Below are 25567 nucleotides of genomic sequence, written 5' to 3'. Positions count from 1 at the left end.
GCTGGAGGCAGTCACGTGAACACTGATACTGTGAGGCAGAGTGAGTTAATTGCTCTGAACACTGAAAGGACCTCACACCTCATGTAACCATTTATAATCGCTTAATCATCTCTGTGTCTGCATGGACGTTTACCTTTTGCCTTCATTTGGGACCATGAGGGCAGACACTCAGTCTTCTTAAATCCATAAAGTGTACGGGATTTGTTGTTGTTGCGGGGAGATATGTGGGGGACAGGAGGGAGAGGTGGCTGGCATTGTTGGCCGTGGTTGGGAAGGGATGGGGTTGCAGGTGAGGTCAGCTGTGGTCCAGGGCCTGGGGCAGAAAGAGACAGAAGGAGGCAGGTGGATCCCAGCAGCAAGGACAGGGGAGCAGGACCGTGGAGGTGGGAGGGTTGGCACCCCACCAGCTCTCTTTTGGTTCTGATTTCCAGGGCAGCTAAGGATGGTCCTGGGCAGCAGGCTGTGGGACTGCTGAGCTCTTGACCACAGGGGTGGCGATGGTGGCAGCAAGCCAGGGCAGGACCACAGGTTTGCAGACGCAGACCAGCCCAGCTTTGCGCCCATGGGACACCTCCTACATTGGCTCTCTCTGGAATTCCTCCCTCTGGAATTCCTTTTCACTTGATCCGGACACAGCAAATGAGTTAAGATGATAGAAGAGGACTTTTTCTCTTCTCACTTCTTTCTTTATTTTTTAATCCATTGGATAAACAACATTGGATCCATATCAAATGCAAACCAAAAGTCTCAAGGTTAATCCTCCATGAACCCATGGCTTCCATCCCCACTCCATTTCTCTCCAGGGTTTGCATTTCTATGTTCACAGAATTCACGCGATTTTGATCGGAGTATGGTTAGCCGCTTTGCCCAGATTGTCTCACGTCACGTTGGATCATTAGCCACGGCTCCTGCTGGCTTCGTGATTGTCAGTGAAATGCTCCAGGATGAATCAGAGTTTTCTCAGCTACCTTCCTGCTCTGGAGCTTCAGGATAGCACCCCACTTGTAATGAATAGTGAGAGAGGATGAAACAGCTACAATCAGTGTCATCATGCATGTAACTTACCGCTCTTTATGAAAATTTCCTCCCATGTATCCCTAGAAACTGAATTACCAGGAAAGGGGCTCGCTGTTCTGTCTCCTTCAGGACAAGAAGGAAGCAACAGAGACGGGGGGATTCAGCAGCTCCCAGGATATGATTTATTCAGAGATGAGGAAACAGAGTCTTGAGGATGCTGAACATCTTACAAAACCCACTTCCCTCGAGGATAATGTTTCCCTACTGGCCCTTTCTAGACACTTTTCCTAATTACCCGTTATATTAAAAACTAAGGAATAAGATTTTGTTGGGTAAGGTTGCACTTTGGAGGGTCATAAAGCTTGTAAGAGCTAAGATTTTTAGCCCCTGGAGAATCAATTTTCACTTCCTTTAGGATGATGTCACCCTTGTTGAGGATGCATCCTTTTAAGGCCATCAAGAAAATTCTGTCTCTTCCTCTCACTTTAAACTTCAAGACCCAAACATTTACCAGTAAGACTCAAACTCCAGAATGTCCTTTTGACTCTTTTTGGGAGTAAGTAAGATGGATCACCAGCTGAGTCTTAGATGGTGGCTGTGGCCCCCAGAGAAACATTTCCCCACATTGCAGGGGCCCACCAGGCTTAGTGGCTCAGATGGTGACGAATCTGCCTGCAATGCAGGAGAGCTGGGTTTGATCCCTGAGTTGGGAAGATCCCCTAGAGAAGGAAATGGCAACCCACTCTTGCATTCTTGCCTGGAGAATCCCATGGACAGAGGAGCCTGATGGGCTACAGTCCATGGGGTTGCACAGAGTTAGACACGACTGAGCGACTTTCACTCACGCTTCCTAAAGGGAGTCTCCAAATGCCCGTATTCTCATTCCTGTGTGTAGAAAAGATACTTGTGATATCAAAACACCGAGAGGAAACCCTGACTGGTATAAAAATACTGCAGTGGTGTGTGGAGGATGAAGAGGTGACTCTGATGACTCATGGTTGAGAGTCATCCCATCCTGAGATGCTGTGTCCCTGGCTGACTGCTCATCCTAGGGAATATGCCATCTGTCTTTTTTTTTTTCAGTGTCAAGGTAGAGATTTCCAGCACAGGGTGGCCCAGTTCTCAGGCAGCTCTTTGAAAAGGGAAGGAGGGTAGGCATTAAATGGCAGCCAGGCTCTGTGCTGATCACCTAGTTAAGGATGAGCCGAGTGGCTCTGTCTGCAGAACTGGTCATTGATCTGAACACAAGACAGGGGACCACCAGCTGACCGGGATTTGGGGAGGTCCACACTGGTAGCGGAGAATGACTGTGCGGTCAGCAGGGACAAGTATGCGAGACCCAATTGGATAGTGCTTGTGCCGAGGCCATCCTCCAGAACGGTCCCATGTAAAACAGACAAAAGAGATGGCGGAGTTGATTTTGATTGCTTTACTGCTCCTTCATGGACAGAGTGCTGGCAAAGTAATGCTCAACATCTTCCAAGCTAGGCCTCAGCAGTACATGAACCAAGAACTTCCAGACGTTCAAGCTGGATTTAGAAAAGACAAGAATCAGAGATCAAAGTGCCAACATCTGATAGATCATAGAAAAAGCGAGAGAATTCCAGAAAAACATCTACTTCTGCTTCATTGACTATGCTAAAAACTTTCACTGTGTGGATCACAATAAACTGTGGAACATTCTTAAAGAGATGGGAATACCAGACCACCTGACCTGTCTCCTGAGAAACTGTATGCAGGTCAAGAAGCAACAGTTAGAACCAGACGTGGAACAACAGACTGGTTCCAAATCAGGAAAGGATTATATTGTCTCCCTGCTTATTTAACTTATATGCAGAGCACATCATGTGAAATGCTGGACTGGATGAAGCACAAACTGGAATCAAGATTGCCAGGAGAAATATTAATAACCTCAGATATGAAGATGACACCACCCTTATGGCAGAAAGCAAAGAGGAACTGAAGAGCCTCTTGATGAAGGTGAAAAAGGAGAATGAAAAAGCTGGCTTAAACTCAACATTCAAAAAGATCATGGCTTCTGGTCCCATCACTTTATAGCAAATAGATGAGGAAACAATGGAAACAGTGACAGACTTTATTTATTTGGGCTCCAGAATCACTGTGGATGGTGACCGCAGCCATGACATTAAAATATGCTTGCTTCTTGGAAGAAAAGCAATGGCAAACCTAGACAATGTATTAAAAAGAAGAGACATTACTTTGCCAACAAAAATCCATGTGGTCAAAGCTATGGTTTTTCCGGTAGTCATGTATGGATGTGAGAGTTGGACCCTGAAGAAGGCTGAGTGCCGAAGAATTGATGCTTTTGAACTGTGGTGCTGGAGAAGACTCTTGAGAGTCCCTTGGACTGCAAGGAGATCCAGCCAGTCAATCCTAAAGGAAATCAACCCTGAATACTCATTTGAAGGACTGACTGATGCTGAAGCTGAAGCTCCAGTATATTGGCCTGATGTGAAGAGCCAACTCACTGGAAAAGATGATGCTGGGAAAGATTGAAGGCAGGAGGAGAAGGGGATGACAGAGTACAAGATGGTTGGATGGCATCACCAACTTCAATGGACATAAGTTTGAGCAAACTCCAGAAGATGGTGGAGAACAGGGAAGCCTGGCATGCTGCAGTGCAAGGGGTCACAAAGAGTTGGACATGACCGAGCAACCGAACAACAACAACAATGACAACGTGGACAGATACGGACTCCCGAGTCCAAAGCCCTGGCTCCACCTGGTTCTAGATGGGTGACCTCGGGCAAACCCCTCAATGGTCTCTCTGAGCCTCAGTCTCCATATCTGTAGAATGGGTTCGAGCCCCTTTGATTACCTACTTCAATTATCTACTTCACTGGTGTTTGTCATGATAAGACTCAGTAGAGAAACAGAACTTGCTGTGACTAATGACATCAATATTGAGTCTCTTAGTAAAACTTGGTGCCTCTCCTCTATGGCTCCAGTTCAGCCCCGTGCTGTGTATTCCTCATAGTGAGAGATGTGAAGCTAGATCAACCTTGCTTACGTGTGGTTTCTCCATGGATGGTGGGTTTCCATCTCTGCCATGGTTGGACAAGAGTCCTTTACAGTCGTCTTTCTCTTTCTCTCACCTAGATATTAAAACACAAAGTGAGTTATCATAAATCAAAGTATGTTTCCCCCTCACGGGAGTGGTGAGAAAACTAGACCTTGAATGCCTGACCAGGGCTGCAGTTGTGACACCTCGTAGTTGTGTCATGAGAGCCAAGCTCCAGTGGGAATGAATCCGCCGTTCCTTTAGGGATGCCCCCGTCCCCCGCCCCTCAGTGACCCGTGATTGCCCTCCACACATCAGTGCAGAATGCAAGAAAGGCAAGAAATGCAAAGAAATTGCAAGAATTGCAAAGAAATCGCAGAATGCAGGAAAGGCAAACTAGTGTGATGTCACTGCACTCCAGTAGAAGTTCTACCTGATACCATTTTTCCAGTTCTTGTAGCTTTCAACCTACTGTAATGTTTGCAGCAGATTTGTCTATGTACAATTTACCAGGACACTTTATAGATTGTTTGGCTGATAGGAATGATTTGAAAGGTGCATCGAGCACGTCCAGGCCCACGCTGCCCCTCTGTGAGCCCTTGCTCTATCACTGCTAGCCCAGCTCCTGCTCAGCTTGAACAAGGATGGAGCTCTCCCTGGTGGGCACACACCCAGGCTGGGATGCCCTCACTCACAGCTTGCATGGTACCCGAGCTTCCCTCTTGGTCTGTAAAACTTGTGTATCCTCCTGACGCCACCATGGGGAAGTGTGGCTGGTCTGGTGCCTGGCAGGAATGTCCGTTGAATCAGAGCTTCTTTCCCTTGGGGATGGCACAGGGGTTTCACAGAGAGAGAGTCTAGGCGACTTACCAGCTCACCCACAGGTACCCGCTCAGAGATGGAGGCACCGCAGCCTCTGGTGGGTGTGTCTCTGTCCTTTGCCCCTGTCATTAGCAGACCCTCATCACCTCCTCTGGAAGCTTGTCTGATGAGCTCAACTATCAAAGCAAAATTCAGGAAATGGCATGTATGTATTTGACTTTTCCTTGGAAGCCTGTGTCCCCCACCCTCTCACGGCATGGCTCCCATTACTTCATGCCCCTTACTTGGCACGAACTCCATCCGACTCTATCTACTGCCACGCAGTGGGCTCCAGGAGGGCAGAGCAGCCTGACGTCATAAATGCTCATTAAAGTATAAGACAGCATGATGCTCAGTAATAAATACTTATGTAGGCAAGGGATTCCCTGGTGGCTCAGACAGTAAAGCATCTGCCCACAGTGCAGGAGACCCAGGTTCAATCCCTGGGTCGGGAAGATCCCCTGGAGAAGGAAGTGGCAACCCACTCCAGTAGTCTTGCCTAGAACATCCCATGAATGGAGGAGACTGGTGGGCTACAGTTCATGGGGTCTCGAAGAGTTGGACACGACTGAGCGACTTCACTTCACCACTTTAGGCAAGTCTATGGCTGCCCACTCCAGTATTCTTGCCTGGGAAATCCTTGGACAGAGGAGCCTGGCAGGTTACAGTCCATGGGGTTGAAAAGAGTCGGACACGACTTAGGGACTAAACCACCACCACCACCATAGAGAGAAAAGGCTGTCTTTAGGTAATAAAGCCACCAAGGGAGGTGATACCACCACCCAGGGAGGTGATAAACACAAGCCAGAGGTACTGGGAGATAGGGCAGGGGGAGGAGAAGGGGAACCTTCCAGGCAGGGCGAGAACTCGGGTGTATGGGAGGGTGGGAGTGTGCAGGGGGCCGTGGGAGGGGACTGTCTCCTTGAGAGCTATGCCCGCTACGGTGCACGGCCATCATGGCTCAGAGCTGTAAATCCATCTTATTTTGCAGTTGATGAAGGTTGTGAATGAGATGTGCCCCAACATCACAAGGATTTACAACATTGGCAAGAGCCACCAGGGCCTGAAGCTGTACGCCGTGGAGATTTCTGACCACCCCGGGGAGCACGAAGTCGGTGAGGCTGCCCGTGCGCAGTGCCCTGGCCCTCCGCGTCCGGTGCTTTTTTAAAGAGTGGAGGTCACTCTGAGAACATTCACGAAGCAGGGCAGGAGCTGGCCGTGTACACACTCTCGCAGACAGCTTCTGCCAACTTTGGTTCTGTGTAGTATACTCTTGCCTGGAGAGTTCCATGGACAGAGGAGCCTGAGACGCTACAGTCCATGGGGTCGCAAAGTCAGACACGACTGAGTGACTAACACTTTCGCTTTGGGACTTACCTCATGGCTTAGGCTATAAAGAATCTACCTGCAATGCAGGAGACCTGGGTTAGATCCTTGGGTCAGGAAGATTCTCTGGAGAAGGGAGTGACAACCCACTCCAGTATTCTTGCCTAGAGAATCGGGGAGCCTGGTAGGTTACAGTCCATGGGGTCGCACAGAGTCAGACACAACTGAGCAACTAACACTTTTTCACCCCACATTGTATGAGGTAGGCTGTCAAATTATTTAAGCTGGAAGTACCCTACTTTTCTCCAAATGGACCACACTTAATTCTGTTCTTCTCTGAGACCAGTCACGCTAACCAAAAAGGAAAATGGCTGAGATGCTTAAAACAGACTCCTTTTTCTGGAGAAAATTCTGGACTCCCTGGTCATTATGGGTTGGAGTTAGAGGTGGTTCCCTTCATCTTCTTTTAAATTTCCATCCTATTTTCAAGCATTTCCTGTTTTTAGCCACTTCTCATTTAATCACTCCCAAACCTGTGTTCTCCTATAGGTTAGGGGATGCAGGGTCGGGGTGAGGATGGGTGAAAGATTTTTCTTTTTGCTAAAATTGTGAGCCCTTTAGATCCACTGGAATTTAAATGTAGAGATTTGTCTGATTCTCTTGACTTGAATGTTCATCAGTATTCTGGGAGTTTCTCTCAGGAACATCTTTTAAAGGGTGAGGGCTTTACCTGTGGGTAAAGTCACATTTCCTCAAAAGCAGTAGCTTGGCCAGCGAGGGAGGCAGAAGTGCTATCAGCTCATGCCCAGCACTGATAAATCCAACAGGGAAAAGCTGAGCTTTGAAAAGAACAAGGGCAAAGACAGCTACCTTTACAAAACTGAGTCATTGCTGACTTCCCATGATACTGTTTTCTGCTTGCCTTTATTCATCTCCATATCTTTATAAAACTAAATACAAAGTCCTTTTAAGAAAAAGAATTACCTCCCCAAATAATTGCTATGATTTGTGTTTAATTTGTAACTTTTAAACCGTAAACCCTGTGTTATTTTATCTATTCTTGGCAAATAAGAATAAACAGTCTTGCTTTGTGGCTGTTACCATCTAAGGTTGTTTTTACACATTTTCTCATATACCTATCTGGTATATGAAAATTGTACTGATATAGCTTCAGTTGATGTGCAAGAAGAGATAAAATTGTACGTTTCTGTTATTCAGAGATTTCTTTCCTAATACAATGTGCTGAGGACTGTTTTGCTGTAAGCATCCGATATGATTGTCTGTTTTTTCCCATCTTTGAGTAAAGGTGAGCCGGAGTTCCACTACATTGCCGGGGCCCATGGCAACGAGGTGCTGGGCCGGGAGCTGATGCTTTTGCTGATGCAGTTTCTGTGCCAGGAGTACTTGGCCGGGAACTTGCGCATCGTCCGCCTGGTGGAGGAGACCCGGATCCACATACTCCCCTCCCTGAACCCCGACGGCTACGAGAAGGCGTACGAGGGGGTAATGGACAACCTCCCTCCCCAGCACAGCAGCCGCCCCTGCCCCCTGCACACACACGCACGATGCACTGAGTTGACCTAAATTCCACATCACTAGCTTTCTTTTTCAGTGTCTTTCTGCTGAGATGGGGGAACCCAGAGGTTTATGAAAGATGAGTTGCATAATTATAAAGATGCATAATTGAGAATTATGGGGACCCTGGGAAGTGGACACACTAACAGACTGAAGAAAAGGATGAGAAAGATAATATTGTTACATATACAATGGGGCTAATAGAATAATAATAACACGTAACATTGATTGAATACTTAATCAACGCATATTTTAACCTTGATAATTGCCTATAAATCCTCTCATCAGTTTTCTGAGAACAGCTGTTTTTATTATCTTGATACATGGTTTATGTTTTATGTTCTGGTAATAATATAGAATTTATAGGTTAGAGTTATATATGGAATATATATATGTACAGAATTATGTAGAGATTACAATTAGTATAATGTATTGTGTATTCATAATTACATATCACAGTATCTGGGAATAAAGTGGCAAACTGTACTTCAAACAATGGTGCCCATCAAATGCAGATTTACAGGTTTTTGCTTGTGTTTATTGGTGCAAATAGTTGGTTAGAGATTTGTGTTGCTGAATCGTGAGCCAGAACTGCAGGTGGACATAATATGGCGGCCCTTGATTTTTGAGTCTTAAACTTATTACTACTTGGAGTTTCATTCAACCAGTGTAGAAGAGGTGAAGGCAGGGGAGGCAGGAGAGGCCTCCCTTTCTGAGGACTGCTCTGTGGCAGGATGACTCTGTACATTCCCTCTTCAGAGTGGGAATAGTAATAATAATGACTACATTATCCATCACCCACCAAACAGTAACAGACTGTTAGCCAAATAGTCTCCCTTGGATGTCATCTTTGTGTCAGAGGGTGTTTGGAGGCATCGAGGCACACCCCAGATGGAGACCGACATGGAGCGGCCTTGTGTGTGGGAGACAGGAGGGTCCAGAGGTCTGTGGGTCCCTCACGTTCTGAATTGTCTCCCAGGGTTCCGAGCTGGGAGGCTGGTCCCTGGGCCGTTGGACCCATGATGGGATTGACATCAACAACAACTTTCCTGACTTAAACACGCTGCTCTGGGAGGCAGAGGACCGACAGAACGTCCCAAGGAAAGTTCCCAATCACTATATCGCCATCCCCGAGTGGTTTCTGTCTGAAAATGCCACGGTGAGTAAAAATACCCCATAATCTGCAAAGCAGAGGAGGCCAAAGTAAACACCCACTGCTACTGGCCGAGGATGTAACATTTAAGAACAAGACAAAATCACTTTTTTCCTTTCAGGTCTTCTCCAAAACTAGGGAAATGTGCTAGATAATAACTACCTATTAAATTGAAATGTGAGGAGATTCTTCCCAGAAGAGAAATCATTTAATTAGATTTCTTTGCAGTACTTCCAAAAAAAACCCCTTCTCCTGAATTGTGCATATTCATTAATGTCATTATTACCCTTACATTTGACAGTGCTGTGAAATTTCAGTGACATTGTCCTTAGACCTCACTGATTGCTTGAGAGATCTTATTTTTATTTCATGAGTCCCTATGGATTTATTACTCATGGTGCTTCTTTGGAAAGAAAAATGCAATTGGATGGGAAATATTTCCCCCACATTTCTTAGATCTAGTTAGGTCTTAGCAAAAAGTGTCTTGTAAAATAAATAATCTTCACAAAATTTCCCGCGCCTCTTATTGTCTCCTCCGCTCACTGTAAATTCTCTTACACCCTTAGTCTTTGGCCCTATATGCTCTTTAAAAAGGTCTGCATTGATTGCTGTATACGTGAGTGTTAGGTTTGGCTATCCAACAGTAAAAGTGGCTTAAAGAGGTAGAAATATCAACAACCTCAGATACACAGACTATACCACTCTAATGACAGAAAATGAAGAGGAACTAAACAGCCTCTTGATGAAGGTGAAAAAGGAAAGTGAAAAAGCTGGCTTAAAACTCAAATTCAAAGCACTAAGATCACGGCCAGTCCATCCTAAAGGAAATCAGTCCTGAATATTCATTGGAAGGACTGATGATGAAGCTGAAACCCCAATATTTTGGCCACCTGATGCAAAGAACTGACTCATTGGAAAAGACCCTGATGCTGGGAAGGATTGAAGGTGGGAGGAGAAGGGGACGACAGAGGATGAGATGGTTGGATGGCATCAGCGACTCAATGGACATGAGTTTGAGTAAACTCCGGGAGTTGGTGATGGACAAGGAGGCCTGGTGTGCTGCAGTCTATGGTCGCAAAGAGTTGGACACGACTGAGTGACTGAAGTGAACCGAACTGAAGATCATGGCATCACTTCATGGTGATTAGGTGGGGAAAAAGTGGAAACAGTGACAGACTTTATTTTCTTAGACTCCAAAATCATTGCTGATTGTGACTGCAGCCATGAAATTAAAAGACTCTTGCTCGTTGGAAGAAAAGCTATGACAAACCTAGACAGTATATTAAAAAGCAGAGACATCACTTTGCCGACAGAGGTCCATATAGTCAAACCTGTGGCTTTTCCAGCAGTCATGTACACATGTGAGAACTGGACCATAAATAAAGCTGAGTGCTGAAGAATTGATGCTTTCAAACTGTGGCACTGGAGAAGACTCTTGAGAGTCCCTTGGACAGCAAGGAGATCAAACCAGTCAATCTTATAGGAAACCGACCCTAAATATTTATTGGAAGGAGTAATGCTGAAGCTGAATCTCCAATACTTTGGCCACCTGATGCAGAGAGCCAACATGTTGGGAAAGACCCTGATGCTGGTGAAGACTGAGGGCAGGAAGAGAAGGGTCAACAAAGGATGAGATAGTTGGATGGCATCACTGACTCAATGGACATGAATTTGAACAAACTCTGGGAGATGGTGAAGGACAGGGAGGGTGGGCATCTTACGGTCCATGGAGTCACGAAGAGTTAGATGTGACACAGCGACTGAACAACAGTAACAACGAGGGAGACTTTGTTTTTTTTTTTTCTCTTTTCACACAAAGAACCCTGGAGGAGATGGTTTAGGGCCAGACAAATAGGAGCCCTGTGATCATCAGGAAACCAGAAGTCGTCTTTCTGCTTCCACATGTTAGCAGGTGGACTTTCATTCTCAGGGTCATCATAATCCAAGATGGCAATTTGTCATGCCTTTGGAGGAAGAGGAGAGACAAGGTTAAAAAAAATTCCTCCTCTCAGATCAGTCAATGGCATTAAGAGGCATTCCTAGAATTCCTACGTAATACTTTTGTTTAAATCTTATTGGCCAGAATTCAGTCAAAACATGATACCAGTGCACCAAAGGGAAGGCTGGTGAATGCTGTGTTTTAGGCAAGCATATTTGCAGTCTCAAAAAGAATGATTAGTTAGCTTCTCTTCTTGAGGAATCAAGGGAGAAAGGATGGATAGATAGAGGGCAGCTCTCCAGTTCTTTCTCAGAGCTTCAGCTCACGTCACACGTGGGTACCACTTCCTGGAGGAGGGCCAGCCTGGTTGCCTCATTTAGTGTTGCACAGGATGGTGTCGTCTGGTCTCTCAAGAAGCAAATGATGGGGACAGACACAGTACCGCATGGTACTTAGGATGCCCAAGGACAGCTTATGGGGGATAAAGGACTTGGACCCTCTGGGTCTTCTGAATCCTTTCTTATATCCTAATTCCATCCTAGAATTCTTATTGTTCAAGCTAACATACTAGTGACATCTGGCAAAGCTGAAGATTCAAGGGATGTTATAATTTGGGAACCCTTGGACCAAAATTGGAACATGGTTGCCAGCTTTCTTAGCCTTGAGGTGCTAAGAGAGAATTATTTTAGCACAGTGATGGGAAGTCCATGAATTTCAGTCTTTGTGTTAAGATCAGAATTTGGTTTTTGAGCTTGTTCTTTAGAAACACAGGGAGAATTACACAACCCTGCCATCACCAATACCTTTCTCAATTATGGACAGGTGAGATAGATAAGGTGATGATCAAAGTGTTGTCCCTTCAGCCATGTTCGATTCTTTGTGACCCCATGGACTCTAGCCCATCAGACTCCTCTGTCCATCAGATTCTCTAGGCAAAAATACCAGAGTGGGTAGCCATTCCCTTCTATGAGACAATCTTCCCAAGCCAGGGAACAAACCCAGGTCTCCTGCAGGTGGATTCCTTACTGTCTGAGCCACCAAGAAAACCCCCTGAGATAGATAACAAATCAGCAAAGATAGAGATTTGAATAGCAATTAGCAGCCTTGACATAGGAAACTAAGCATTCTACAAGAAGTAGGAATATTTATTGTTCTGAATAATCCCTGGTGCATTTTCAAAAATTGATGGCACTCTGGGCTATAAAGGAAACCTCAGCAAAGTTCAGAAAATGAGAGACAGGCAGACCATGATTCTTTCACCACCATACAATAAAACTAGCAGACAGTGTGAAAAGAACGCTAAAGTATTTAGAAAATTGAAAAAAAAGAAACTTCTAAGCAATGGGTCAAAGAAAAACTTCACATTGGCAACTAATGATAATGAGAACACTAAATATAAAAATTGGTGGTGGCTGTTCATTCTCTCAGTCACGTCCGACTCTCTGCAACCCCGTGGACAGCAGCAGGCCAGTCTTCCCTGTCCTTCACCATCTCCTGGAGTTTGCTCAGACTCGTATCCATTGAGTTGGTGACGCCATCCAACCATCTCATCCTCTGCTGCCCTCTTGTCCTTTAGCCTTCAATCTTTCCCAGCATCAAGGTCTTTTCCATTGAGTCAGCTGTTTGCATCAGGTGGCCAAAGTATTGGAACTTCAAAATTGGTGGAATACAGCAAAAAATGCTTTCAGGAATTTATACCTTTGAATGATTACATGTCAAAAGAAGAAAGATTGAACATCAACTAATTTAAGAAGTAAGCAAAAGGACAACAGAAGAAGCCCCCAAAAATGTAGAAAGATCTTGATTAAAAACAGCAGAAATCAATGACATGATAGAAAAAAACCAATAATTTGTCTGCAGAAAGAAGCATTTGATAAAATTTAACAGCATTTACAATGATTCCTCAGGGTGAGGAGAACAGTTTTAAATGGCATTTATTAGAAAAGATTGGTAAATTCAACTACTTCAAAATAAGAAAGCCCATTCATCAGAAGACTTTCGAAACTATCATAAGGGCAGGTTAAAAACTGAAGTGTTATTTGAAAATTATTTCATTGGAAAAGAACTCGAATTTTTAAAAGAATAAAGAAAAACAAATGAGAAAAATAGAAACAAGAGAAAAATGGGTAAAAGATACACAGAGGCAATTCATGGAGGAGGAAACATATGGTCAGAAAACAAGGAAGGATGTTCGGTATTACTAGTGCTAAGGGAGTGCAGGTTAGAGAACATCTGACATCCACTGATTGGGAAAATTAACAGTAGCCAAGCGTTGGGGAGGATATGGAACGGTGGATCTCTTACTCATTGTGAGAGCTGAAATTAGCACAGTAACTTTGAAAATAACTTGATTATTGTGTAAAGTGAAATATGTATATATCTGTGACTGCAGCTCTACTTCTAGCGATTTAGGCAAGATAAATTTCACCACGGGTATAGGAGAGCTGGATTCGATCCTTGCGTTGGGAAGATCCCTTGGAGGAGGGCATGGCAACCCACTCCAATATTCTCACCTGGAGAATCCCCGTGGACAGAGCAGTCCATGGGCCACTCAGACTCGACTGAGCGATTAAGCACATCTTAGCACAGCCCACCAGAAGACAGTGCAAGTTAAAAGCAATGCTGTTCACCATAGCAAAAATGGAAAATTTTCTACATGCCCATCATAACAAGAACAAGAATGAACAGATGAATGATGACATCTTCATATTGAAGTGAAAAAAACTGAACAATATAGCTTTATGAAACACAGATTTGTCTTACAAACATAAGAGGAAAAATTTACAGAAGACCCACCCTTTTTTTAGATCAAAAGAAAATAAAGCCAAGTGATACACACTTAGGCATATGTGCATGCGTGTTCAGTCGCTCAGTCATGTCCAGCTCTTTGCGACCCCATGGACTGTAGCCCACCAGGCTCCTCTGTCCATAGGATTTTCCAGGTAAGAATACTGGAACGGGTTGCCATTTCTCCTCCAGGGAATCTTCCCTGACCTAGGGATCAAACCCTTATGCATACATGTATGGAGTTAAACAAAAGAGATTCAGAATCATATTGTTTAGGGTGTAGTGGTTACCTCTGAGTGAGAAGCAGGAGGATGGGACAGAAGGAATCAGATGTGTGCAGAAACGGTCAATAAAAGCTGACCATTGGGATGGACGGTAGGTTCACAGGTGTTTATTGTATCAAAATAGGAAAGAAGAGGATGAAGCATGGATCCATAATGATCCTGCATTGTGAGCTGAATGCTCTGCTTCATCCAACCCAAGGCCCCGATGTGTTTAGGAACAAAAGCAAAGCTTAATGAATCCTTCAGGTTATTTTCATTCCTTAATCAATTTGCTATACAGCAAAGGTAGACCATTTCCTATGTCTATTTCTTTTCCATTATTAGGGTTTTTTTTTTTTCTACTGGAATTATCTTCAGAGATATCAGTAACTTATGACAAATATTTGATTCATTGATCAGTATTTGATCATATCAAGCTTTCCAGTTTTAGCTTCTGTTTCCTGGCTTGCTTTCCTTCCTTCCTTCCCTCCCTGCCATTAACCCTCTTTCCGCCTTTTTTTCTCTTAACTTTTTAATCATAAAAAGTTCAGCATACAAAACTAGAGCGGGAGCTGTAGAGAATCCCATCCATGTACCCATCTCAACGTCAGCGCTTATAAATTCACATTCCATCTACATACTCAGTAACTTTCTCCTCCTCCCCAAGACTATTGAAGAAAATTCCAGACGTCATGTCATTTCATCTGTAAATATTTCATTAAGTATCCTTAAAAGATCTGACTCTCTTTTAGAGCCATAAATTACTATTATCATATCAAAATTAGCTATTTCTTAATATTATAGAATATCCAATCAGTGTTTGCATTTCTCCTATAATCATTTTCCATCTCTCTCTCTTACAGTCTAACTGGGATCTAATTAAAACCCATTCATTTTGATTAGTTTATAAGCCTTTCAACCTGTCTTTAAACTGTACTTTTCTCCTCTATCACTTTCTCCCTTTTTTCTTGCAATTCTGTTGTTGCTTATCTTGTAACAGCTATAATATAAACACCTAGATTGTCATCTAACATTTTCTACTGTCTGGGTGCTAACTGTATTCTGGTGATGTAATGTAACATATTTCTCTGTGTTTCTTATAAATTAGCAGTGAGATTCAGACCACTCGGCCACGTAGACTAGGGAGGGGTTGGTAACGTGGGTCTCGTCCCGCCCAGGCCTGTTCCTGTATGTTTTACTGGAACACAGCCGTGTTCATCATCTGGGAATTGTCCAAGGTACCACACTGCTCCAGGGGTAGAGTTGAATATTCGCGACTGGCAGACTTGAGTAGTTGCAACAAGGACTTCAGTGCCCTCAAAGCCTAAACTATTTCCTATCTGGCCCTTAATAGAAAAAGTCTGCTAACCCCTGCACTAGAGGCTTCCTCACATACAGGGTGGATGGAGTTTTAGGTGTGTGTTCTTTCATCAGGAAATAATTTTGTTTGCTTCTCTCTCTCTGTGCTGTTTGTTACCATTCAGTTCAGTCACTCGGTTGTATCCAACTCTTTGTGACCCCATGGACTGCAGCACGCCAGGCTTCCCTGTCCATCACCAACTCCCGGAGCTTACTCAAATTCATGTCCATCGAGTCATTGATGAACATTAATTCATTGACTGACCCATGAAGTCAGTGAAGTTGCCAAATGTTAATCCTTTAATTCTGTCATTCCCTCTTTGCATACTAACTGGAGTATTCCTCCAATAAGAAATTTCTCTGGATTTCTCTTTTTATCCGTTACTTCCACAGTGGCCAGTTTTCCCTAGGCAAATTTTGAGATTCTAAATTTTGCTCCAATGATGCCGTAAAATGACTGCTTTTTCAACTATGTCCCTCTTTGGAAAGCACAGGAAAGAAGGCAAGTTTCCTTCTGCTTTTATTTCTCAAATGTGCTAAAATTGGGAATGTTCACAGGTGGCAGTGGAGACCAGGGCAGTCATAGCCTGGATGGAAAAAATCCCCTTCGTGCTGGGTGGCAACCTGCAGGGGGGCGAGCTGGTGGTGGCCTACCCCTACGACATGGTGAGGTCCCTGTGGAAGACCCAGGAGCATACCCCCACGCCCGACGACCACGTCTTCCGCTGGCTGGCCTACTCCTACGCCTCCACTCACCGCCTCATGACGGACGCCAGGAGGAGGGTGTGCCACACGGAAGACTTCCAGAAGGAGGATGGGACCGTCAATGGGGCTTCCTGGCACACTGTGGCTGGAAGTAAGTCTCCGATGGCCCTACTGTCATCGTGGGGCCCAATGACAGTGGACTGTGGGATGGAGGTTGGGGGGGACCTTGCGGTCCAGGTCTCCATCTGTCCTTGTTCTCAGCAGAATAACTGCTGTAATTAACCATGTATAGGGTGCAAGCACTCTGCCTAGACTCTTCTTCACCTTCACAATAGTCTTCAAGTGGATGTGGCTTACTTCCTTTGTTATAAAAGAGGTAACCGGGGCTTGAGATGGGAAAGGGATCTGTCCAGGCTCCCAAGGAGCAGAACTGGGACCTGTCTGACCCTGTGGTCTACTCTTAGCTGCCGAGCTGTTTGGATGTTACAGGGTCAGAGTTGGTAAGCGTAGTCTTAGGGAAATTTTTGGCCAGAAAAGCAAACCCAGTGAAGGGTCAGAGAGCACTCTGGTGCTTGGCAGCCAGGGCGCTGTACCTGGAGTCATCCCCGCCGTGGGAGATGCCCCGTGCTGCCAGCCCTTGGAAGGGGGGCGGAGGGGGGGAGCAGTGAGCCCATGCTCAAGACTTTTTCAAATTGCTCATTCACTGGAGCTCCCGCCGTCCCACCAGGGCATCTGGTCAAAGTCCCATTGTTGTGATGCAGGGAATGTGATGTCCTGTCCCCAGCATCCACTGAAGACAGGAAGCCCAGCAGAGACTTCAGGGATTCTTTCACAGCAGCAGACGACCCCATGGTCCAAGTTTCAGAGTCAGCCCTTTGTTTCCTAGGTCAGGGCTGCTCCTGGCCTAGAGTTCTCGAGTGCGGAGGGTTGAAGACATCACATTCCCTAAGGGGTCTCTGCATTGGGATGGCAAGACCCCAAACATAATGTTCATTGCTTATTTTCTTGACTTTGTGAAAGTTGGTCAAACTACTCCGTGTCAGATGGACCTAGTTCATCACGTAAATGCTGTGTGACTCTCGACTTTACCTCTCTGGACCCTCGTATTTTCCATTTGTAAAATGGGCTTGATGTTAATGGCGATGATAAGGACGATGCTGATGGTCCCCCTGGGACTGTTGTGAGGATGACAGAGATGGTGGGTGTGTGTTCTGCGTCTTGCTTGCCAGCAGCACTGTGATAAATTCCCACTCCTCCTCTCCCCACTCTTCTAGGAAAGTGCTCTCCATGAAGCCTCTTTTATGAGCACATCCTTGTTCTCTGTTTTACTCTACTGATTCACTTTAATATTATTTTTCCTTTGCTAGAGATTCAGCCTTCACAAACTTTTCAGGTATGTTTCCACTCTGGGGGAAAACTTTGTTTAAAAAGTAGGCATATTTGTTCCCTTGGCCATTTTAAAAAAAAAAAAAAAAAGAAAGCTTGCCATTTTTTTCTTGGTTACAAACCAAGCAGAGTTGTTTTATTTTTTTCTCCATCATGGCTTTGCTCTGTTCAAAGTAAAAAAAAAACCAAAAAAGCCTAACTATCGATTATCAATACCCCTAGCCCTGTCTATCAAGAAAAATATTCTAATAGCGAAAAGCACGCTTGCTTGTTCAGTTCTAGTCCTAAAAACCTACGATAATCTTTATGAGAAGCCTCTGCTTAGTTTCTGTGGCCACTGTGACTAAATCAGGTTCGGACACTGCGGAATTTGTCAGCAGCAGGCCAATAGCACCGTTCTGAGAAGTCGGTTGCTATCTAATCACACTGGCAGCATTTGATTTGTTTCTATCCATTATGTTTTCCATTATGCTGGGGACTTTTGTGGCAGAGCCATGTGGTGGCTCGAGCCTTTTTAATCATTCTTCCTGCAGGCGGTGTGATGAAGCCTGCAGATTCATTTCTTTGTAGACTAATGAGATGCGATTTCTAATTTCCTTTCTTCCCCGCCCCCCACCCCCACTTCTTTTTTGTGTTCGGGTCTTGCTGGCTCATTAGCAGTGACCGACAGGTCTTAGCTAGTGGGAGTGGGCCTCTGGGAGCAGGGTCCAGTCCCGCTCAAAAGGCACATCGTTTGCCCTGTGTGTGTTTCAGCTCCAAAGAGATCTGAGCCCTTCTTTGTGTCAGCTGCCGTCTGGCGTCCTCTCCCCGACGAGGAAGGCAGATGTTGTGACAGCTCTGGGCACATGGCACTCTAAGGAATGTGCTGTTCTGTGTTCCCGTATTGAAGCCCAGGGAGAACACAGAGGAGGTCTCGCCATCCCCAGCCAGGACCCGAGGCATGGGAAGCGCTATCTGGGTCGCCCCACACCTTCTGCCCGCACGTTTCACTTTCAAAGCCATTTATTACCCAGGATTCTCCACTGCACCGCATTCACTAAAGGACTGGAATTCGGTGTTCACCATAGCTTGGCTCAGGCCTTTCCACCGTTCTGGTTTCTCATCATTTTGCCAATTCTTCGAGTACCTCTGGTGCTGTTGAAGATACACACTTATTGCAAAGGGGCATCCCAGGTGGTACAAGTGGTAAAGAACCCGCCTGCCATTGGAGGAGACATCAGAGACGTTGGTTCGATCCCTGGGTTGAGAAGATCCCCTGGAGGAGGGCATGGCAGCCCACTCCAGTATTCTTGCCTGGAGAATCCCCATGGACAGAGGAGGCCTGCAGGCAGGCTATGGTTCATAGTGTCGCAAAGAATTGGACACAAGTAAAGTGACTTAGGGTGAAGAGGAACTAAAAAGCCTCTTGATGAAAGTGAAAGTGGAGAGTGAAAAAGCTGGCTTAAAGCTCAACATTCAGAAAACAAAGATCATGGCATCTGGTCCCATCACTTCATGGGAAATAGATGGGAAACAGTGGAAACTGTCAGACTTTATTTTTGGGGGCTTCAAAATCACTGCAGATGGTGATTGCAGCCATGAAATTAAAAGACACTTACTCCTTGGAAGGAAAGTTATGACCAACCTAGATAGCATATTCAAAAGCAGAGACATTACTTTGCCAACAAAGGTCCGTCTAGTCAAGGCTATGGTTTTTCCTGTGGTCATGTATGGATGTGAGAGTTGGACTGTGAAGAAGGCTGAGCACCGAAGAATTGATGCTTTTGAACTGTGGTGTTGGAGAAGGCTCTTGAGAGTCCCTTGGACTGCAAGGAGATCCAACCAGTCCATTCTGAAGGAGATCAGTCCTGGGATTTCTTTGGAGGGAATGATGCTAAAGCTGAAACTCCAGTACTTTGGCCACCTCATATGAAGAGTTGACTCATTGGAAAAGACTCTGATGCTGGGAGGGATTGGGGGCAGGAGGAGAAGGGGACGACCGAGGATGAGATGGCTAGATGGCATCACTGACTCAATGGACGTGAGTCTGAGTGAACTCCGGGAGTTGGTAATGGACAGGGAGGCCTGGTGTGCTGCAATTCATGGGGTCGCAGAGTCGGACACGACTGAGCGACTGAAATGAACTGAACTGAACTGAAAGTGACTTAACATGCATGCATGCATGCACACACTTACTGCAAAATGGCAGGCCCACCTCAGAGATTTAAATAGCACATTTATTTATTTTAGAACTAACAAGGTCTGAAGGTTGGGATAATGAGAAGTGTGTGTGTGTGTGTGTGTGTGTGTGCTTGGAGCAGTCCTGCGATCCAGGAGGGCCTGCCTGTCATGCTGCTCTGTGGGCACGGTCCACAGGCCTCCCTGCACTGTCTGGGATTCCACACCTCAGGTTCCACTGAATGAGCTGGCCTGGCATTTTGACCAACCTCTTTCAGCCAGACCAGGCCCTGCGAGGATTGTCCATGAACTTGACATTGTTCCAGCTTGCTTATCCCCCTGCTGTCACTTTCCATGTTTTATCACAAATGTGATCAAAGGTCCATGGCTGCTGACACGTGAATGGTTCAAAGCTGAAATCTGGTAGAGAGAGAGAGGCCGTATGTTTTGCACCATTTTGTTTGTGACTTGACTCATTAGGCAGCAGGTTGATACAGAGTTGCTCTTAACACCCAAAGCCATGATTTTTAAATAGACTTCTGTGCTAAAGGATGCTCCACTGAGCATTCGGAGGAGGGAGGGAAGATGGGACAGGCCAGGCTGGTGGAAGCACAGGAGGACCTTTTACCCCCAGTCAACAGAGGAACCAGCCCCGCCGACTCCTGCTCTCTGTGGCCTTAACTCTCAGAACCCAGGGAGGGCTTGGTGGAGGCACCTTCTGCAGGGGGAAGATCTGCCTGGCTGTCACTTGGGACACAGTAGCACTGTGTTCTTGCTAATCACTCTGCTGCCCCAAACTGAAAATGTTGGGTAGACGTGCCCTGAACTTCATGCCATCTGACACTCATTTGTTCATTTTGCAAATGATGGGTACTTTCATGGAATGGGGCCCCCAAAAGATATGTCCACTTCCTAATCTCTGGAACTTGTGTGTGTGACCTTATTTGAAAAATGGGTCTTTGTAGGTGTCATTAAGGATCTCAAGATGAGGTCATCGTGGGTCACCCAGATGGACCCTAAAATCAGCGACAGATGTCTTTGTAAGGGGTAGACAAGGAGAAGACACAGACACTGAGAAGGCCCCGTGAAGAGAGAGCCAGAGCTGGGAGTGGTGTGGCCACAAGCCGAGGAACACCAAGGGCTGTTTGGAACTGAAAGAAGCAAGGAAGAGCCTTTGGAGGGAGTGTGGCCTTGCCAACACCTTGATTCTGGGCTACCAGCCTCTAGAACTATGAGAGGATAAGTTTCTGTTGCTTTAGACCACCCAGTTGGTGTGATCCTTGCTAAAAAGCAGCCCTAAGAAATGAGCACAGGAACCAAGTCCTGCTGTAGGCATGTCAGGATGCATGAGGCTGTCCAGCCGGGTGGTGAGGGCATTTGTCCTACAGCCCCTGAGCAGTGATAAGCAAGTTCTAGGCAGGCATTACACACATCTGGGTTCAAACCCCAGCTCTGTCCAGATGCGTGATTCTGGATACACTCCTTAATGCAGTCCTGACCATTCTCTGCCTCAGTTCTCTTGAGAAATTGGGCTACAGCTACCTACCTCTCAGCTGGTTTGTGATGAAGAGTAAGTGAGCTTGGCTGCAGAGCGCTGAAGACAGGTTCTGGCTTATGTAGGAACTCAATAAACGGTGAGATGGATAGCTGTGTTTATGAGTTAGAATCGACAACTACAGGTTTCATTCCACAGTTACAGAGCTGTCGGCGAGAACAGCATAATGACTGAGCTAAATTTAAACACTAAAAACGTACATTATTCATGAGACCTTAAAAAATAGCAAAACAAAAAGCCACAGAAACAAAAGAAAAAGAGACAACAAGAATTTAACAAAATTTAAAAAGTGGGGCTTTTCTGATGGTTCAGTGGTAAAGAATCCGTCTGCAAGTGTAGGAGACACGAGTCTGATCCCTGATCCAGGAATATCCCACTTGCCGAGGAGCAGCTAAGCCCGTGGGGCACAGCCATAGAGCCTGCGCTCGGCAACGAGAGGAGCCCGCACGTCACACCTGGAGAGGAGCCCCTGCTCGCTGCAACTAGAGAAAAGCCGCACAGCACCAAAGATTCAGCACAGCCAAAAATGAAGAAATAAAATGATCACAACAAAGTTAAATGAGAAAAAGAAGTGATACCGCTATCCTAAATATAGTATTAAACTGAGTTCAATAAAATGAAAGTGATTTTATCTAGAAGACACTTCTTTCAGTCCCCCTTTCCTCAGAGATGTTCTGCGTATGCCTGTCTTCCCCATAAACTGTTCCAGCTGCATCTTGTCTCTCTCTCAACACCTGCCCCGCCCCCTTTCTGTTCCCCAGCAGTTGCTCTAATTAATATTTTGTGTAGAGAAGATACTTGATGCCTCCTTGTTCAAATGAAGTCCTCGGAGTCGTGTGCTTGAACATTCTTGCTGTCTCTCATGCCTCTCTGAGCACCGTGAAGCTAAAATGTTACTTGGTTGGCTTGGCAGGTCTCAACGATTTCAGCTACCTTCACACAAACTGCTTCGAGCTGTCCATCTACGTGGGCTGCGATAAATATCCCCACGAGAGCGAGCTGCCCGAGGAGTGGGAGAACAATCGGGAGTCCTTGATCGTGTTCATGGAGCAGGTATGACGTGGGCACTTGGCAGGGATGGGGGCTCGCTAGGGGGCGAAGCCCTCGAGATGGCCAAAAGCCTGAGATCAACATTAGTACCATCATCCCGGGCTGGTGACTACAGTGTCGGAAGAAGCGGTTGTCTCTGAGCTCTGTGTCAGTGTCAGTCGCTCCCGCTGGTTCTTGGTGAGTGAGAGTCCAGATCGCTGCTCCATTGGGAGGGGTGATTTGTGTCCAGCCAGCATGCCCAGGCTTCCTGTATTCATCTGCTAGGTCTAACATAACGAAACACACAGGCTGGGAAGCAGGAGAAGGCTGGAAGTCCAAAATGAGTGTGTCAGCAGGCTGGTTTCACTCCGAAGCCTCTCTTCTTGGCTTGCAGATGGCCACCCTCTCGCTGTCCTCACATGCTCTTTACTCTGTGTGTGAATACTCCTGGTGTCCCGGTTTCTTCCTCTTTTAAAGACATCAGTCAGACGATAAAGCCCACTCTTCTGGCATCATCAATTCTTTAAAGATGCTATCTCCAAAAGCAGTCACCTTCTAAGGTACTGGCGGGGTGGGGACTTCAACATTTGTGGGGGACACAGTTCAACCCATAACGTCAGCTCAGAGGCTGAGGACTAACTGCTGCAGGTAGCCGGGTGCCGCCTGGGAACAGTTCTAAATCGTGCCAGCTAGTTTCTGCTTGGAGCTGGTGAGCATCTGCTTGTGGCCAGTGAGGAAGCCTTGCCGTGTATGCTAGGACCTTCCCACACCTTTCGTTTCTTCTGTTCTCAATGACACACCTGTCCCATAGTGTTGGGCAAACTGGCTATCGTTTGGTACTAAAACTAGCCAGTAAAGTAAAGTCACTCAGTCGTGTCCAGCTCTTTGCGAACCCATGGACTGTAGCCTACCAGGCGTCTCCCTCCATGGGATTCTCCAGGCAAGAGTACTGGAGTGGGTTACCATTTCCTTCTCCAAGTAACATCCATTCCCCACTAAGTAATAGACTCACAGAAACCAGAGAGATAAAAATGAATGTTGAACTTCAGATGATTCTACCATGACTCCCATTCATTAGAAGTAAGATTCTGAGGCTGTATTGGGAGGTTGCCCTTCCATGAGTGGCTGTAGATGAGTCAGAAGAAGCATCTTAGCCAAGGGCTTGGGCTGCCAGCTTCCTGATACCTGCACCTCCACATGGTGGCAGAGGTTGGCACCAGGTTATAGCGATAGCATCCACATCTGGTCCGTGAGGGTCCTGGAGGGTCGGTGCAGCCCATAGTGCACTTTCCTGGTGGAGAAGGCTGTGAACCTGTTCTCCCTTCTTAGGACGCCATGAGCTCACTTTCCATCCCCACTCTGGAATTCTGTGGGGGAAGGCTCTTTTTCATTTTATATACACAGAGAAAGAAGACCCTAGTTATTCTAACATGATGATCCCAGTTTAGCCAAAGACCCTCCTATGAATAAAATGCCCAGGCATGACAGCATGTGTAAAAAGTGTCATTGGAAGTGATGACATGTCACTTTGAATCTTCAGATGGGGAAGCCCATCCAGTGTGTGTCACATGACTCAGCTCATCAGCGGGAGGACCCTGGGGACTGAACTGTACTTTACAGGAGCCTCTTTGAGTCTTTCCTCTCCTGTTTGATTCTTAGAGTCTATTTCTTAAGTCTGTAGAGTCCAGGAAAGTCCAAATAAATGTGCCTGTAAAAATTAAATTCCATTTTTATGGGATGTGTTTTTTATGAACCATCTCAGATCCTGATATTTTCTCAACCCTGGAACATTTTTAACTCCAGTGGGGGACTTTCTAGTAGATGGACCTGAAAGGAATACAGAAGTTTACACACCAAATCCACACAGAGTTGGGGAGCTTTCAAGCCAGATGTGGCTCTGAGGGGGAGTTCTGGGTAGCCCTGGGCTGGCAGTAGGTTTATAGGTCCGTTCACTGTTCCGGATGGTCTCTGAGCCCCGCTGTTTCCCTTCATGTTCACCGAGCAGGTCCATCGGGGCATCAAAGGCCTGGTGAGGGATTTGCATGGAAAAGGAATTCCAAATGCTGTGATCTCCGTGGAAGGCGTTAACCATGACATCCGAACAGGTAACTGCGAATGTCTGTGAACTGTTTCTCAGGAGGAAATACTCATATTCTTGAAACATTTGACGTGAGTTAGAACCACAAGGTGAGGTCCAGAAACTTCCTCCTCTGCTCTGTCTTATCTTCTCTTTCCTCCAGCTTTCCATGGGAGACCCTGGAAGCCAGGTGTTCAGCCTATGCTTTCTGCCTTCTCTCTGTCCCTTATTCAGGTGGAAGCCAGATGCTCCGAGAGGCTGGAGGACCCACTAAAGGTTCAGGAGGCGGGTGGGGCTTGGGTTGAGGTGTGTGAGCAGCTGCGTGCCATGTCCCTGCTGGTTCCAGAGTTCCCGAGCTGGCGGGAGGGCAGCCTGCAGACACCAGGCACCTGCCCACCGGCTGCCTTCTTCTCTGCTGATCAGAAAGTGAGGTGAAAACACGCCCAGGCTTTCCCTTGTGCCCGAGGATTCCTATCACCTGGGATGGCACTTGGTGTGTTCAGGGGGAAATGCGAAACAGAGACCTTGACTTTTGATGGCTGACATTGGCGCCACAAGGCAGTGACAAAAGTGCGTGGCAGAGAATTGCTTGGATGCCCAAGTTAGATTGTCAGCAAGAGTTCTGCTGGAGATGGCGGGCCCAACACAGAGGTTTTTATAGGGGGTGGGGGCGACTCTAGAGGGCGCTGAGTCTGCAAGGCAGACGCTTTGCTGTCAGCAGCAGTGAGCAGGGCACTGGGTCCTGCATCGGCTTCCCATGGTTGTCATGACAAATGGTGAGGCTGAAAGAAACAGAAATGTATTCGCTCTCTGTTACGGAGGCCAGGAGTCTGCAGTCCTGGTGTCGGCGGGGCTGTGCTTCCCTGGAGCCTCAGGAGCGTCTCCCGCAGCTCTTCCAGCTCCTGGTGGCTTTGGGTAATCCTGTGTGTCCTTGGCCGCGTCACTCCAGTCTCTGCCTCCGTCTCCTCCTGGCTCCTCTTCTGTCTCTTCTGAGGACAGATTGTTGGATTTAGGACCCACTCGTGTAATCCAGGCTGATCTCATCTCAAGAGCCTGAATTACATCTGCAAAAACCGCTTTTCCAAATAAGATCAATTCATAGGTCCTGGGTAGTAGGATTTGGGCCATTGGGAGGGTAGGGGATGGGGCGGCATCACTGAACCCAGGGCAGGTCCTGCCCAGGTATAGGGAACAGATGCACCATCAGCAAGAGGAAGGAAATCATGATTGTCATAAAAAAAAAAAAAAAAAAAAAAAGACTTCTTCAGTCGCAAATGCCCTTGAACTGGGAGAAGTGAGACTTGACACCGATTGGGCCTGGCCTGTGCCTGGGGTCTGGGAGCTTGCCCTGGGCCC

At 46.3% G+C, this 25567-nt stretch overlaps 1 protein-coding gene across 1 annotated transcript in view; it reads left to right on the top strand.

The window, feature by feature from the left end:
- Window positions 1-25567, top strand: part of CPXM2 (carboxypeptidase X, M14 family member 2) — a 135043-nt gene that overhangs the window by 105119 nt on the left and 4357 nt on the right. Inside the window, exons 8-13 of the mRNA XM_052661011.1 lie at window positions 5892-6015; window positions 7533-7729; window positions 8781-8960; window positions 15861-16158; window positions 22019-22158; window positions 24140-24239. Of these exons, the coding sequence (XP_052516971.1) occupies window positions 5892-6015; window positions 7533-7729; window positions 8781-8960; window positions 15861-16158; window positions 22019-22158; window positions 24140-24239 (1039 nt within the window). The remainder of the gene's footprint in view (window positions 1-5891; window positions 6016-7532; window positions 7730-8780; window positions 8961-15860; window positions 16159-22018; window positions 22159-24139; window positions 24240-25567) is intronic.

The sequence above is a fragment of the Budorcas taxicolor genome, chromosome 23, assembly GCF_023091745.1.
Source record: "Budorcas taxicolor isolate Tak-1 chromosome 23, Takin1.1, whole genome shotgun sequence".
Lineage (NCBI taxonomy): Eukaryota > Metazoa > Chordata > Mammalia > Artiodactyla > Bovidae > Budorcas > Budorcas taxicolor.
Note: the sequence above shows the minus strand (reverse complement) of the source record. Positions and strands in the feature narration are given on the sequence as shown.